The sequence below is a fragment of the Vulpes lagopus genome, chromosome 1, assembly GCF_018345385.1.
Source record: "Vulpes lagopus strain Blue_001 chromosome 1, ASM1834538v1, whole genome shotgun sequence".
NCBI classification, from domain to species: domain Eukaryota; kingdom Metazoa; phylum Chordata; class Mammalia; order Carnivora; family Canidae; genus Vulpes; species Vulpes lagopus.
The window spans coordinates 63262042-63276298 of record NC_054824.1 but is presented as its reverse complement, the minus strand read 5'-3'; the positions used below and the strand labels follow the sequence as shown (position 1 = coordinate 63276298).

The 14257-nt window shown below is 42.5% G+C and overlaps 2 protein-coding genes across 12 annotated transcripts in view; both read left to right on the top strand.

The window, feature by feature from the left end:
* The window catches only part of NFYA (nuclear transcription factor Y subunit alpha), a 28671-nt gene extending 21236 nt beyond the window's left edge, over window positions 1-7435 (top strand). For all 10 annotated transcript variants that reach the window (XM_041747008.1, XM_041746999.1, XM_041746985.1 and 7 more), the window contains 3 exons: window positions 469-642; window positions 1489-1590; window positions 4615-7435. In XM_041747008.1, the coding sequence (XP_041602942.1) occupies window positions 469-642; window positions 1489-1590; window positions 4615-4668 (330 nt within the window). In that variant the 3' untranslated portion in view covers window positions 4669-7435. The remainder of the gene's footprint in view (window positions 1-468; window positions 643-1488; window positions 1591-4614) is intronic.
* Window positions 7436-9252: 1817 nt separating this feature from the next.
* LOC121495720 (adenylate cyclase type 10-like) lies at window positions 9253-10689 on the top strand. 2 transcript variants are annotated; one of them, XM_041763593.1, is made up of 2 exons: window positions 9253-9424; window positions 10248-10689. In XM_041763593.1, the coding sequence occupies exons 1-2, from the start codon at window positions 9265-9267 to the stop codon at window positions 10358-10360; spliced, it is 273 nt and encodes a 90-aa protein (XP_041619527.1). In that variant the 5' UTR covers window positions 9253-9264; the 3' UTR covers window positions 10361-10689. The 2 variants fall into 2 exon arrangements, 1 of the variants encoding a protein (XP_041619527.1); XR_005989040.1 differs by lacking the exon at window positions 9253-9424 and adding an exon at window positions 9445-9980.
* The last annotated feature ends 3568 nt before the right edge of the window (window positions 10690-14257 follow it).

Genomic DNA, 14257 nt, shown 5'->3' with positions numbered 1-14257 from the left:
TTAGTATGGTGTTTTTAGTTTTAGTTTGTTTAGAAAAATTAGGATTGAATCAGTAAGTAGTTAATTAAATTATGTAACCATAAGCATTTGGATCAATCTCTGCCAACCTACCTTTGTACTATTTCTTTGTTTATGATTACTCTTCCTGACCATTAGATGGCAGCAGACTTTCCTAGAAATGGAGCCATAGGTGGACCAGAATTTGGACATGGTTGTGACATTTGGACAAGGTTGTGACAGCCTTGTGACAAGGGCTCCTTGGCTCCCTATGACAAAATCTTCTGGAATGTTGGTTTAAAATGCAGACCTTGAGTGTTAATGTTCTCCAGGAATCTGCATTTAACTAAGTGTTCTATAAAAGCTACTCTTTGTAGCATTTAGAAAAAAATAATTTAACAGGGGCCAAGAAATAGTTTCCTTTGTCTTATGTGCCACTATTTAATAACCTATGGTTTTCTCTTCACACAGATGGTGCCTGGTGCTGGCTCTGTACCTGCTATCCAAAGAATTCCTCTCCCTGGGGCAGAGATGCTCGAAGAAGAGCCTCTCTATGTGAATGCCAAACAGTACCACCGTATACTAAAGAGGAGGCAAGCCCGGGCTAAACTAGAGGCGGAAGGGAAAATTCCAAAGGAAAGAAGGGTGTGTATAACAACTGAAAGAAGAAAGAGAAAGGGCAGGGATATACTTTTGAAATTACCTTTTATATGGTTTGTCTCCTTGAGCACCTTCCAAACAAATGAAAGTAAATAGAAGTTATCTTTTGTTAAAGTTAGCATTTGTCATCATTCCGTGTGGCCGCAGCTACAATAATAAAACCGTAACAGTGGCTTCAAAAAGAGCTTATTTTTTTTCTTACATAAAAGAAGTCTGGAGAGAAATTGTCCTGGGCTGGTAGTCCATTTCCACAGTCAGTTCTTGTGATCCTCTCTCCTCTGGTGTCACTATTCTGATGGCCTTAGTACGCTAGTTACAGTCCAGGATGATGGGTTGGATTCCAGCCTAGGAAGAAAGAGAACAAGAAAAGCATTCTTCCTCAAGGGAGCTTTCATGAAGCTCCATAAATCTCATTAGCCAAAATTTTATTACATGGCCACTTACCTGCAGATGAGGCCAAGAAATGCAGGCTTTTGGGTTTTGTTTGTGTGTTTTTTTTGTTTTGTTTTTTTTTTTTTTTTTACTGAACTTCCATTTGCTCAATAAAATTTGGTCTGTTACTGAAGCAAAGGAGAGGGGATAGGGAAGTATAGATAGTGATCATTGCTACACCTTTGGGGAATCTTTATTATCCGTTTAGCACTTAGATCTTTATGGTAGTTAATACACAGTTCAGCTGCTGCCTAGACTTTACTCTTTTTCCATAATTCACAGTTATAATTGCCCCTGGTGGCTCTGATGATAGCTTCCCTGAACTTCAGAGAAGATTTGTGCATGAGATAACCATGCTGGTTCCAACTAGTACCTTTATTTATTTCTCTGGTTTTTTAGAAATACCTGCATGAGTCTCGGCACCGTCACGCCATGGCTCGGAAGCGTGGTGAAGGTGGACGGTTTTTCTCTCCAAAAGAAAAGGATAGTCCCCATATGCAGGTGAGTATGATACATTTATTCTTCTCTTCTTGCCTTGTATTTTCTTGGGAAGAGCATTCAGAGTCCTCTTGTTACTTCACACCAGAGACTAATTACATTCTCTCAGTTGAATGCAATGTTGTGTCTCTTAGATTCCTTTTGACCTTAAAGCACTAAAGGTGTTCAGTCCAGTGGCCTTTTTTCTTCCTCATCTTTGCCAGTTATTACTGTTAATTCCTTCTTAGAGTTCTCATTTTTCTTTGTTTTAAAAGTTTTATGGTCTCTTTAGTGTAATAGCATGACCAGCAGCAGCTAACACTTAACTGCTGTGTGCCAGCCATTACCATAAGCATTTTTTTTCATTGAATCTTTAGAGCAACCTCAAGCCCCATGAGATAAGAATTCTTATTTCCATTTTTCAGTTGAATCTGAGGCTTAGAGAGGTTAAGTAGTTTGCCCAAGGTAAAAATAACTAATAAAATGGTGCACCTGAAATTTAAAGCCAGTGTAATTCCAGAATGTATCTGTAACTGCTGTTCTTCACTGGTTCTTACATCTGATTCCACTGATTATACTTATCAGCATTTCTGAATCAGCATTTCCAAAATAGAACTCTTGGTTTTTATTCTGTTTTTTTATCCCTCAACCAGTCACTTATCTCAATGAGTGACCTGTCCATCCACCGAGTTGCTAAAGCTTGAATTGTTCAATTCTTGAAAAACTCCTCTTGGTTTTACCTTTAGAATAAAATCTGAATCAGTTATTTTTTCCCTTCCAACTGCCATCAGCCTGGAGAAATCCTCTCTTCTTTTGCTTCAGTTTACGTAACAGCTGCCTATTGGTATCCTTTCTCCCATTCTTGTGCTCCTGTCATCCATTCTGCACATCTTCCTGGGGTCTTCTTAAAATGTGTGTCATCTCACATCACCATCCTGCTTATACCACTTCCATGCCTGCCATTTCCCACATGCACTTAGACTAAAATCCCGAGTGCTTACCAATGGCCAAAAAGGCACTGGTGTGATCTAGCTCCTGCCTACCTCTGGCTTCATTTCCTCCTGCTCTTGGTCTTTATGCTGTTGCTGTACTGTTCATTGGTCTGTCTCCTGCCATAGGACCTTTGTCTTGAAAATAGCTAATCTCTAAAGCTTTTCACTTCCATCTTCTTGTGTGATTGGATCTTTTGACCTTTCAGGTCTTGGTTTAAATCTGAGGCTAGAGCCAGGGTAGATCTCTTGCACCTCATTTTTTCATATCTTCCTTTTCTTCTTGAGCATCAAAATAGTCAACTTGTTTTATTTGGTAATTGTGCAGTTAGTGTCTTCTTCACTAGACTGTTAGCTGTGTAGAGAGTAGAGGGTTGTTTTGTTCTCCGTTGTATTGACTGGACTTAGCATAATGCCCAGTCCAGAACAAGCACTTAGTAAATGTTTGTTGAATTCTTAGATCCCTCTCATTTCCTGATACTTTATTCCGTGTGACCATTATATCTCATCTACACTATTGTCAAATCAGTTTTTATAAGCTAGTGTTTTTTAATCATGTTGGTTTTCATTTCTTACTGCATCATATCCCAAGCTGTTTCTGTATGACATCCAAGCAGCTTGGCCTCCTCACCCCTTTCAGTGTCAGACTGGGAATCCTCAGTATTTCCACACATGAGCACAAATTCCTTTTTTAGTGCTATTCATTCCTACCTATAGTCTGGGAGCCCCTGCTTTCTCATCATCTGTTCCGGCGGTATGTGGATGTAGAGTGCCATCTATGGACATTATGCTAGGAACTCTCCTCATTCTGTGTGCTAGCAATAGGACTTTGATCAAGGTACTTAGCTTCCTTTGGCCTGAGTTCCTTCACCTGTGAAATAGGCTGCTGTTGTTGATACTTCATAGGACCATTGTGGGGATTTCGTGCAGTAAGCCACTTTGGACACCTACGTAGCACATTATTATTTTGAGGCCTCAGTAAATGCTGGTTATTGTTCTTATTCATTGTTCAAGACCCCACTGCACTCTTACCACCTCCAGAAATCTTTTAGCTTTTTCTTAGATCCCATCAGTTGAAGCTTCAGAGCCTTGGTGTGGAGGAACTAAAGGCGGATATTGTGGAGTGTTGGAAAAAGTTTCAAATGCTTGTCTTAACACTGCAGGTTTTTTTTTTTTTTTAATTAATTTTTATTGGTGTTCAATTTACCAACATACAGAAAAACACCCAGTGCTCATCCCGTCAAGTGTCCACCTCAGTGCCTGTCACCCATTCCCCTCCAACACCCGCCCTCCTCCCCATCCACCACCCCTAGTTCGTTTCCCCGAGTTAGGAGTCTTTATGTTCTGTCTCCCTTCCTGATATTTCCCAACATTTCTTTTCCCTTCCTTTATATTCCCTTTCACTATTATTTATATTCCCCAAATGAATGAGAACATACACTGTTGGTCCTTCTCCGATTGACACTGCAGGTTTTAAGTGAGAGGCAGCAGGCAGAATTTAGTGGAAAGAAGGTTAAATGGGAGCCAAGAGATTTGGGTGTTATTTCTTGCTGGGTTGCTGACTAACTTTTTTCACTCTAGTCCAGGCAAATCACTTTATCCATCTAGGCTTTGGATTTACCTACAAAATGAGTGCATTAAAATAAAGGCCAATGTCCTTTCCAGCCCTGCTAAATGCTTAGTATTTAAATATGATCAGAAAACCATCACACAAAAATAAAGCATGACATGATTTATCTTGGCCACCTCAGGACCCTTAAACTTGAAAGGTAAAGTACAACACAGGGTTCTCTTTGGAAAGAGATACACTATGAACTCTGGAGTGCTTGGAAATGGAATGCCAGGCCGGATTTAACAGTCCTTTTATGCAAAGGTTTGTTATTTCTTCTTTCCTTATGGAGCTGCATTTTAATCCATGTAGGTAGACTTAGATGCATTATTGGCCTTTGGTGTATTTAGCAAAATTGTATGTATTCCCCCTTGATGAGGAGGAGTTAGAGCCTTGAGTTCCCTATTACTTCTGCAGAGGATTTTAATCACTATTATTCTTTGTCTTTAGGATCCAAACCAAGCAGATGAAGAAGCAATGACACAGATCATCCGAGTGTCCTAACCCAAGGCCATGTGATGGAGCAGATCAAGGTCATGTTCCTCGCCACTGCTTCCCACTGTTCCAGGAAATTGATCACCTCTTCCGATGGGACACTGATGATTACATGCTGCCCTTTTCTACAGGACAGAAACCACTTAGTTTTTAATAAGTGGCTCAGTATTATAATTGCAGCGATGTCTGGCAAATTGAAGTTGCAAGCCTTTGTCTCGCCCTTTCAGACAGGATCTATTTCAGACTGTTGATGACATTGACATTTCATGGATTAGGATGATGCAAGGGACCGGTGCACGTAAGTGCACACACAGCACTTATGTTGGCTTCTGAAGCCAGCCAGCCATCTTAGCAGGGGAGAATAACCTTCTCAACCAAGACTGCAATCAGGGAAGCATACGCCCACTCCTTCCCATGGAATCTAAGCAGCATCTATCCTCTGATGGGGGATCTCAGGCTGACTCACTGGACACTTTGTATTCAGAGGTGGCTTCCAAGCAAGGAAGCTCCATCTCATGACATGGAAACAATAAATTCTCTGAGATACATTCATCTAATCTGTGGTAATAATAGGAATCTCTGTCTACCCAGATGATAAATTGTTATTTTTGGACTCCAGCCAAGAAAAAGCTAACTCTGGGGATAGATGACAAAAGACTCAAGCATTAAAAATAGAAATTGCTGAATCTCTCTTTTTTTAAAGCTTTGACAAGTCGTGGTCTGTTTGTCTGTCTGCTGACAGATCATCTGGACCATAGTTCTTGCTTCTGCTACTTTTAAAGACAATTTAGAGGGTACTGGACCTTTGAAACTGCCTTTCCTAAGTAGAAAACAAAACCATAGAACAACTTCTGTGCTGAAGTGCTGAGGACATTTGTAGTAACTCCTAAACAGAAAGCCAAACTAGAGGGGTTTTTTTGTTTTGTTTTGTTTTGTTTTTTTAAGTAGGCTGCACACCCAGCGTGGAGTCCAGTGCGGGGCTTGAACTCACATCCTGAGATCAAGACCTGAGCTGAGATCAGGAGTCAGATGCTCCACTGACTGAGTCACCCAGGTGCCCCTAGAGATTTTCAGTCATAGGCTTTATGACACCATTTGTGGGGAAGAGAAGGGTTCACACATGTTTCAGTCTAGCAGAAGAAAGTAGTATGTATGTGTGTGTATATATATATATATATATATATATATATATATATATATATCCATGTGTTGTCATGTAGCATGATTCTCCAATGGATGGATGCCTGGGATGGATCATTAAGATGAAAAGAATAATTTATACTTTAACCTTTTAACAAGCATGGACAGGGAGAAGTCTGAGAACTGTTCTTTGACAGTTTCTGTCTGGAAAGCATTGTTCAATCACACTCTCCTGGACATATTCCAACTCCCCTCAAGTTTTAAGGAGAATGTGTTGGCTTCTTTCCTGCAGCACTTTGTTCTGTGCTGGACCCAGAGAGCGAACATTCACTTTCTTCCCTGGCAGCTGATTCTTCGGTGCCAGCTTCCATGTTTTCCCTTTTCTACATAGGCCTTGTACAGCAGAAAGGTTTTTACATTGCATCCATGTTCTGGGGATAAGCTGCTGATTGGTAATGGTGATGCCTGCAGGGTCAAGCATTGGGCCACAGTTCCCAGGATGGACTGTGCCTTGGAAATCTCTTTCTTTGCTGGATGTTGAAGCTGGGGGAATAAAGATATTTCAAAAAGAGTTGCTTCCTTCTCTAGAAACAAGGAAGACCTAATTCTTTTGAAGATCACTTGGGTTTGATTTAAATACCAGGAGTAAGGATTGGCACTTTGTGTGATTTCACTTTCATCATATTAAGAGGGAAAAGAAAATAAACCCTCTAAAGAAAATATCACAAAGGGAAATAATAGTAATGATAGAAACAGGTACAGAGCTTTGCAAAGAAAGCAAGAAGTGATTTCCCTAGTCCTTGGTATCATCTGTCTTATCTTTTAGATGTCAGGAGTGGCCAACCCTTCAGTAGGCTCACTAGAAATTTCTGGCTCTTTAAGTTTCAGACACTGGCTTTATTCAGTAAGGCCCAAGTTTTTTGGATGAGAGTTCACTAAAAACAATGAGAAATTTCTATCCCGTGGTGTGTTTAGGAGTCTTTAAGATGCAGAGCTCAGAAAGAAAGTTCTCAGATCTAAGCCAACAGCAGTTCTAAAATGCTATTTATTTGTGTCTGTAAGTTTGTACATAGTAATATCAACCTCATATTGTTGCAGGTGTTTTTTTTTTTTCCATAAGTTTTGAGTTGTGTTTTGTTTGAAATGAAATGCTTCAGTTGTCATTTTGTCACTGCATTTCAGATAGCTCATGGCCCTTTTATTTGGCCATTTTAGCACACCATGATAACCCACAAAGTGGGGGGTTTGAGATTTGGACTTTTTCTTTGTTACTAGAAGTTCTTTTATTTGTCCTTGTGACCGTAGTGATGACATCATAGATGCAGAAAGAGTGAATGGATGAGTGAATAATTGGTTCAATGCATAGTTACTTCACTTCCTGAGTGCTCTTTTTGACAAGATAATTGTAAATGTATATATTTTAATTGCACTGGTACATTGAACATGTCAGTGTCTATACCACTGGACCAACAGAGCTTTTTCTGGCTGTTGGGTGCCTGATAATAATGTCTTGATTTTCCTTTGGGACTCAACAATATAGGTTTTTCTCCCAGCAGTAGGGGGAGTACAAATGACAGATCATTGATGTCACTGCAATTGTTATTTTTTAAAATAAATTTGTAAAAATACTAAAAAATGATTTGAATTTTGACATTCCTTGGGTTCTAGGTTGTGTTTATAATACTGAAATCATGATCTTTGTAGACAGACATGGGACCATTGTAGACAAGAGTGTCAAACTTGTAGTGTCCAGGCCTTCCAGTTGTATGTTGCCCTTCCTGTCTTTTTCTTCCCTTTTGGCCCTCCACCCTACTGAGGAGGTATTTTGCCACCTGTGCACTGATCCTGTATTTGGTCTCACTACTGAAATGTTTACCAGAATTTGATAAAGTAATTCTACAAGCAAAATAAGCTTTTTAGTTATCGATGTAGAGAACAAAGGTCAAAGAAATAGACAAAAAAAGTTAAAACTTCCTTACGACTTACAGTCCATTGACAAGCACTTGAGACAGGCAAAGTGACCTTTTTCTAGGAACTCAATTGGTATTAATCTCAACTAGATATTAATACTTTGCTAAGGGAAAACGCAGCCTTAGTTTGACATTAGTCCAACCTCCAGGATCTTGTAAATCTCCTTTAACATATAAAAATTCCTTTAAACTGCTTTTATTGCTACTCCCCAAGATACACGTTGGCAATCATCCCCCAAGCATACGGCCCACTGATACACATATGAAGGGTCTCATGACTTAAGATTTTGGTAGATGTAATAAATGGCCCCTCAATTCCTGGAAACCTTGCTAACAAATTTCTTAGAGACTTTAACTATACCTAACACCCTCCCAACTTGATACAATCAGCGACTCCCCACAACCCCAGTGCAGTTCTTGCTCATGGTCCTGTTCCTGTGCTTTAATAAACCACCTGTTCTGTACGAAAGACACCTCAAGAATTTGTTCTGGACTGTTCGCTCCCAAACCCTCACATTGTCACGTCAGTTATCACTGAAACAGCATCAATTGGATATTGTAAAACTAAGGACGGTGAAGCTGTGATTTTAGGTTTTGTTTTTACTTCTGCAGTACAAACACGGATACTTTCCTGATTGTTAAAAATCCACAACACACTCATCGTGTTACTAATGTGAATTCTCCAACAATCTGAGCAACTGACGGGCAACCTTAGATAAGCCAAATCATCACCACACAGGGAACCGGGAGCTGGAACTAGAGCAAAGCAAAGCCAGGAGCATTCTCTGGAGACACCCCATAGACCCGTCCTGGCAGATGAAAGAAATAGAAGAAACAGTTAAGGGACTGACCCTTAAGTACCCTTAGCCTAAGGGTATTAAATTTAAAAACCATACTGAGGCTGCCTTGGTCAGATCTAGCATTTTTTTTTTAATTTTTATTTATTTATGATAATCACACGGGGAGAGAGAGAGAGAGGCAGAGACATAGGCAGGGGGAGAAGCAGGCTCCATGCACCGGGAGCCCGACGTGGGACTCAATCCCAGGTCTCCAGGATCGCGCCCTGGGCCAAAAGCAGGCGCTAAACCGCTGCGCCACCCAGGGATCCCTGCCTCGGCCAGGTCTAATCGAACGCTGCCCTTAGAAATTCAGAGGTGAGCCAGCATTCCACCCCGGTGATAGAAGACCCGTCTCTTGGCACTATCTGAAATAATCTGTTTTATTGCAGAAGCATCTTCACGATTCCAGATTTTTAAGCGTCCTCTTGACTTTCGCAAACGCCTGCCCACCTGGCCCCCTCTCCCTCCCAGCCTGCTCCCTCTCCAGGCCAGGGCACCCGCGCAGGCGGCGCGAGGCAGGTGGGGCGGGGCCCGCGGCCGAGGAGCCCCGCACTGATTGGTTGATGGGCGGGACCCGCCGGGACCGTCGTAGCGGATTGGCTGCCACGCGGAGGACCCCCGTTTCCGGTAGCTTGGCGGGCAACCCCGCCGCCGCCATGGCGACCGGGGAGCAGCCGGCGGCAGCGCCGCCTCTGTGGCCCGTGGAGGCCCGGTTGGCGGCGCTGCTTCCCGACCTGCTGGTGTTCAGGAAGCCCCGGGGACCGGAACCCGAGCTGGCCACAGCCCAGGGCGTCCTCCTCGGCGTTCACGTGACGGGTGAGGGGCGGTGCGTCGCTCTCCCGCCCCGCCCGAGGGGCGGCCGTCGGGGCGGGGCTCGGGCGGTTACAGACGCGGCGGTTGCAGACCCGGGCGGACGCCGCTCGCCGCCGCCGCCGCCGCCGCCTCGGGAAGCCGGGAGGGGCCCTTTCGGAGCGCGAGGACGCCTACAGGGATCGTCTGGCGTAGCCCCGGAGTTCACTTGGGAAACGGAAGGAGACTCAGAGAAAGGCAGCGATTTCGCGGGGCCGCCCTGCAGGCTCTGAGCCCAAGTTTTCTCCCAGTTCGCATCCTGCTTCAGCCAGCCCCCCCCCCCCAATTAATTTCTTCTTTGGGTCCCTAAGTGTGTGCCCGCCACGGCTCTAGAAATTAAGAGATCCGGCAGCTTCTTCGAGACTCACTCCCTTAAATATTGGTGGAGTCTGTGTCACGGATCCGAAGGCACCTGCCCGGGAGGAGCTCATCCTCCCGGGTCCTCCATAGAGCTCTCATCCATCCGCCCTCGTCACTGGTTTCTCCGTCCCTCCTTCCTCCCTTGGCCAGGGAGCTTCCGAGGGTACGGCAGAAACGGGGTGACGGGCTGGAGAGGAATGGGGTGCTTGTGGGTGACTCTTCGTGTGCAGCTCCCGGAAGCGCAGGGGTGTGTGTGGGAGGGTTGGCTTTCTGGGCTCCCGGAGGAGGCAGCAGCCAGCCCGGCCCCAAGTACTAAGGCTTGTTAAAGGGTGAGGACGTCTGCTTCTTTCCCCTGTCCCTGATGCGCGAAGTGGAACAGGGCCTGAAAGTTAGGATCCGCCGCTAACGCCATCTCTGTTTTGTCGGCTAGGGTTCACAGCACTAATGGACAGGTGCAGCCTGAGCTGCAAGTCGGAGCGTGACGTGGACACACTGGCCCGCATCTTCAGCTGTTACATTAGTGACATCGTGGAGCGTGAGTGACCACTGTAGGGAAGCCAGGAGGCGTGGTGCCGGGCTCCGAGCGAGCGTCTGTAACAACAGAAGGAGGCCTGGGCTACTTGAAAAGATACTAAAGGGTTATGCCTTCAGTGTTACTCATCTTTTGTTTCTTTTATTTCTTCTTACTGCTACCAACAGGCTAGGTTTTTGTTTCTGTTTTGTTTGCCTGTATCTGCCGTTCTATCTGGTCTCACATCCTGAAGTGGACGCAGTGTTCAGAAAGGGGAGGCAACAAACTGATTTTAATTTTTACTCTGCATGTTTGTGTTTTATTTCAAAATAAAGTATTCCTCAGGTTGTCTCTTCTAAAAGTAACGCAGCGTGTGCCCGCCCCTATGTGTTCATAGACATCTTTCCAGTCTGTTATTTTATTTTGATCCTGTGAAGTAGGAATGAGTGTTTTCTTCATTTTTTCTGCCATGTGTTCAGCTTGTAGAAATTTGTCTAATCTGGGGAAGAAAAAAAAACCAGCCCTTACATGTGCAGTAAATGTTTTGAGAACATATTCTATGATATGTACTGCAAAAGGTTCAGAGTGTGCAAAAACATTTGCTCTTGAGGAGCTTCCACTCTAGTTAGACCCATCCAACAGAATTACTCTGGTCCTGAAACCTTTAGTACTTATGTCATAGTCCCTTCCCTCACTAACAGCACCCATACAATCATGTCTCTGATTCTGAGATTCACCAGAATTCTTACTTTGTGGAATCTCCTTAAGGAACTTGTTTATTTGATTCACCCCTTAACCCTGAGGAACAGTTATAAGAGGTCTTTAAATTTTTCCCATCAGGTTTAGATGAAAGGGAAAGAAATTATATATGTAATACAACACCAGGAACTGCTGGGTACTAGAAATACAGGCGAAAATAAGACACAATCCCCTCCCTCTAGGAGTTTCCACTAGATCCTTCCACTATCTCCAGTGGGAGATACAATAAGCAAACAAGAGAATTACAGATTATATATACATTTTACAAAGGAAACAAATAGGGTGTAATAGTAAAAAAGAATCGTAGAATGAGAAATTTTCTCTGTTAGGGTGATCATAGGAGGCTCCTCTCAAGTGTTTATGCTGAGACATAAAGGATGAGAGGAACATCTTGTGAAGAGGGGTAAAGTATTTCAGCAGAAAAATGCCAAGTGCAAAGCTTCTGAGATGGGAGGAAGCTTGGCTTGTTCTAGGAACTAAGAAGACCAGTGTGGCGAATGTATAGCCAACAGGGAGAAGTGTGGCTTGAGGTGAGACTGGAGATCATCATACTCTGTAGGCCGTAAAGAGTTTGAGTTATATATTTTTGTTCAAAGGGAAACTGTTAAAAGGTTCTGGCAAGGGGATGATGTGATCTGATTTACATTTTTTAAAGCTTATTTTAACTGCCTCATGGAGATTGGATTATAGGGAACTGATGGAGGGCAGGTGGTAAGAATGGAAGCTAGAAGAGGCAGTTGTAGCAGCTGTGGAGAGATGATGCTGATTTGCTCTAGGATAGTGGTTCTCAACCTTGGCAGCACAATAGATAACCACTCAGGTAGTTTTTTAAAATCCTGATGTCTAGGCTTCACTCCAGACCAATTAAATCCGAATACCTTGGGGTAGGCCCAGGGATAAGGATTTTTTTCAGTTCCCAGGCTATTCCAATGTTGAAGTCAGGGTTACAGCCAATATAGAAACCATTGGTCTAGAGAGAAGACAGGAGAACCATAAAGAGATGAAATGATTTGAAATGTGTTTTTCAGGATTTGCTGATATATTGACATCAGTAGGAAGTAGTGAGGAAAGCGACTCAAGATTTTTTTGACTTTCATAACTGACTTGGTGGTGGTGTCACTGAGATGGGCAAGATTGGGCTTTGAGAAAGAAAATAAAGGATCCTGAGTTTGAGATGTCAATAATTCACTCAAATGGAGAAATGAAATCAGTAGGTATGATTGAGGCTGGAGCTCAGAGAATAGACCCCTGTTAGAGACAGAAAGTGAGTTGATGGCCTAAAGATGTTACTTAAAGTTAGGAACTGATTGACTCTACACAAGAAGGGTGTAAGTAAAGAGAATGAGCCTAAGACTGAGGTTTGAGGGACTCCAGCATTGATTATGATTAGAGATAAAGAACCTACAAAAGAGACTGTAAAACAGCCAGTTAGGTAGGATATTGTGGTGTTCTTGAAGCCAAAGGAGTAGCATCTCTAGGAAAAGAAGGATGAGGCTGACCAGGTTCGAAATGAAAGGTATAAAGTATCCCTGGGTGGCGCAGTGGTTTGGCGCCTGCCTTTGGCCCAGGGCGCGATCCTGGAGACCCGGGATTGAATCCCACATTGGGCTCCCGGTGCATGGAGCCTGCTTCTCCCTCTGCTTATGTCTCTGCCTCTCTCTCTCTCTCTCTCTCTCTCTCTCTCTCTCTCTGTGTGTGTGTGACTATCATAAATAAATAAAAAAAAATTTATAAAAAAGGTATAAAGTACAATGCTGTGAGAAAAATACTGAATTTAGTAAGGTGAATGCTGTTGATGATCTTGATAAATTTTGGTGAAGTGATGGAGTTGGAAGTCAGATTGGAGAAAGCAGAGAAGAGAATGGTAGAGAAAACATTTAAGAGTGAATAGGAAATGAGGAACAAATTGTATATGGCCAACTCTTGAGAATTTTTTTGCTGGGTTGTAGCCTAAAAATGGAGTTAATAGCAAGAGAAGGTAGAGTCAAGAATAGGTAGTTTGATTTTGTGTTTTCTTTTCCTTTTTTTTTTTTTAAGATATTAGTGCAAATGATCCAGTAGAGAGGAGTTAAGGGAGTAGTGAAGTTCTTGAAAAGATGGGAGGGGCTAGGATTCAGAGCCTAGTGGAGTGTCTTTAAAGAGAACAGGAGTATGTCTTTCATTTTCAAAAAGATAGATATAGGGACTCCTGCATGGCTCAGTGGTTGAGGCCTGCCTTCGGCCCAGGGTGTGAGCCTGGAGTCACAGGATCGAGTCCCACATTGGGCTCCCTGCATGGAGCCTGCTTCTCCCTCTGCCTGTGTCTCTCATGAAGAGATACATTAAATCTTTTTTTTTTTTTTAAAGCTGGATATAGATATTGACAAATTTGGGGAGAAGCTAAAGGAAAGGAAAGAGTCTGAGCTTTGGAGGGAGCAAACAGACCAGAGAACATATGAGGGAAAACTCAGCAGGCCATTCTTTTGATCATACATATAATTCTTCCGTGATCTAGTATGTCTTATTTTTTTATGCATTTTCCTCTCTCTACTTGATTTCAGATGTGCTGTGTTTTGGGGGAGATATCCTAAATATCACAGGTATTTTTCAGTTTTTCTGAATATTTAAGAGACTATAGGTGAGGACAACTACATTTAGGTGGGATTTGGCTTATTTGCTTATTCAGTATTGTTTATTTAATATGTACTAGGCCCCAGGGAAACAAAGATAAAGACACAGTCATTGCCTCAAAGTTTCTCTCCGTCTAATAGAAATATTTTGCTCATATTAAGTTCACATGTGCTTTACATTTTGCTTAATTGAATGGCAGAAAAATAAATGCCTATAAAGCACTTGTTTGCATGAGAAAACTAATGAGAAACTTAGTTCTGCTCTTAAGCAGAAGCTATGTATAAGAAAGGGAGGAGTCAGATTGGAGAAAGAGAAGAGAACGGTAAAGAAAACAGCTATATGCCACAGAGTTGGACTCTTTAAATTTAAAATTAATTAATCCACCCTTGAAATTATATTTGAACATGAACCTACATTTTAATACCTCTTAGTTAGTGCCCCTCCCATTCTTTATACTGGTGGAGGAAAGATTATCAAAAATATTCTTAAATTTTGGGAACATTTCAGCTTCTATCTTGTCTTTTTTTTTTTTATGATGAGTGGTTTTGAAGTTCTAAGGC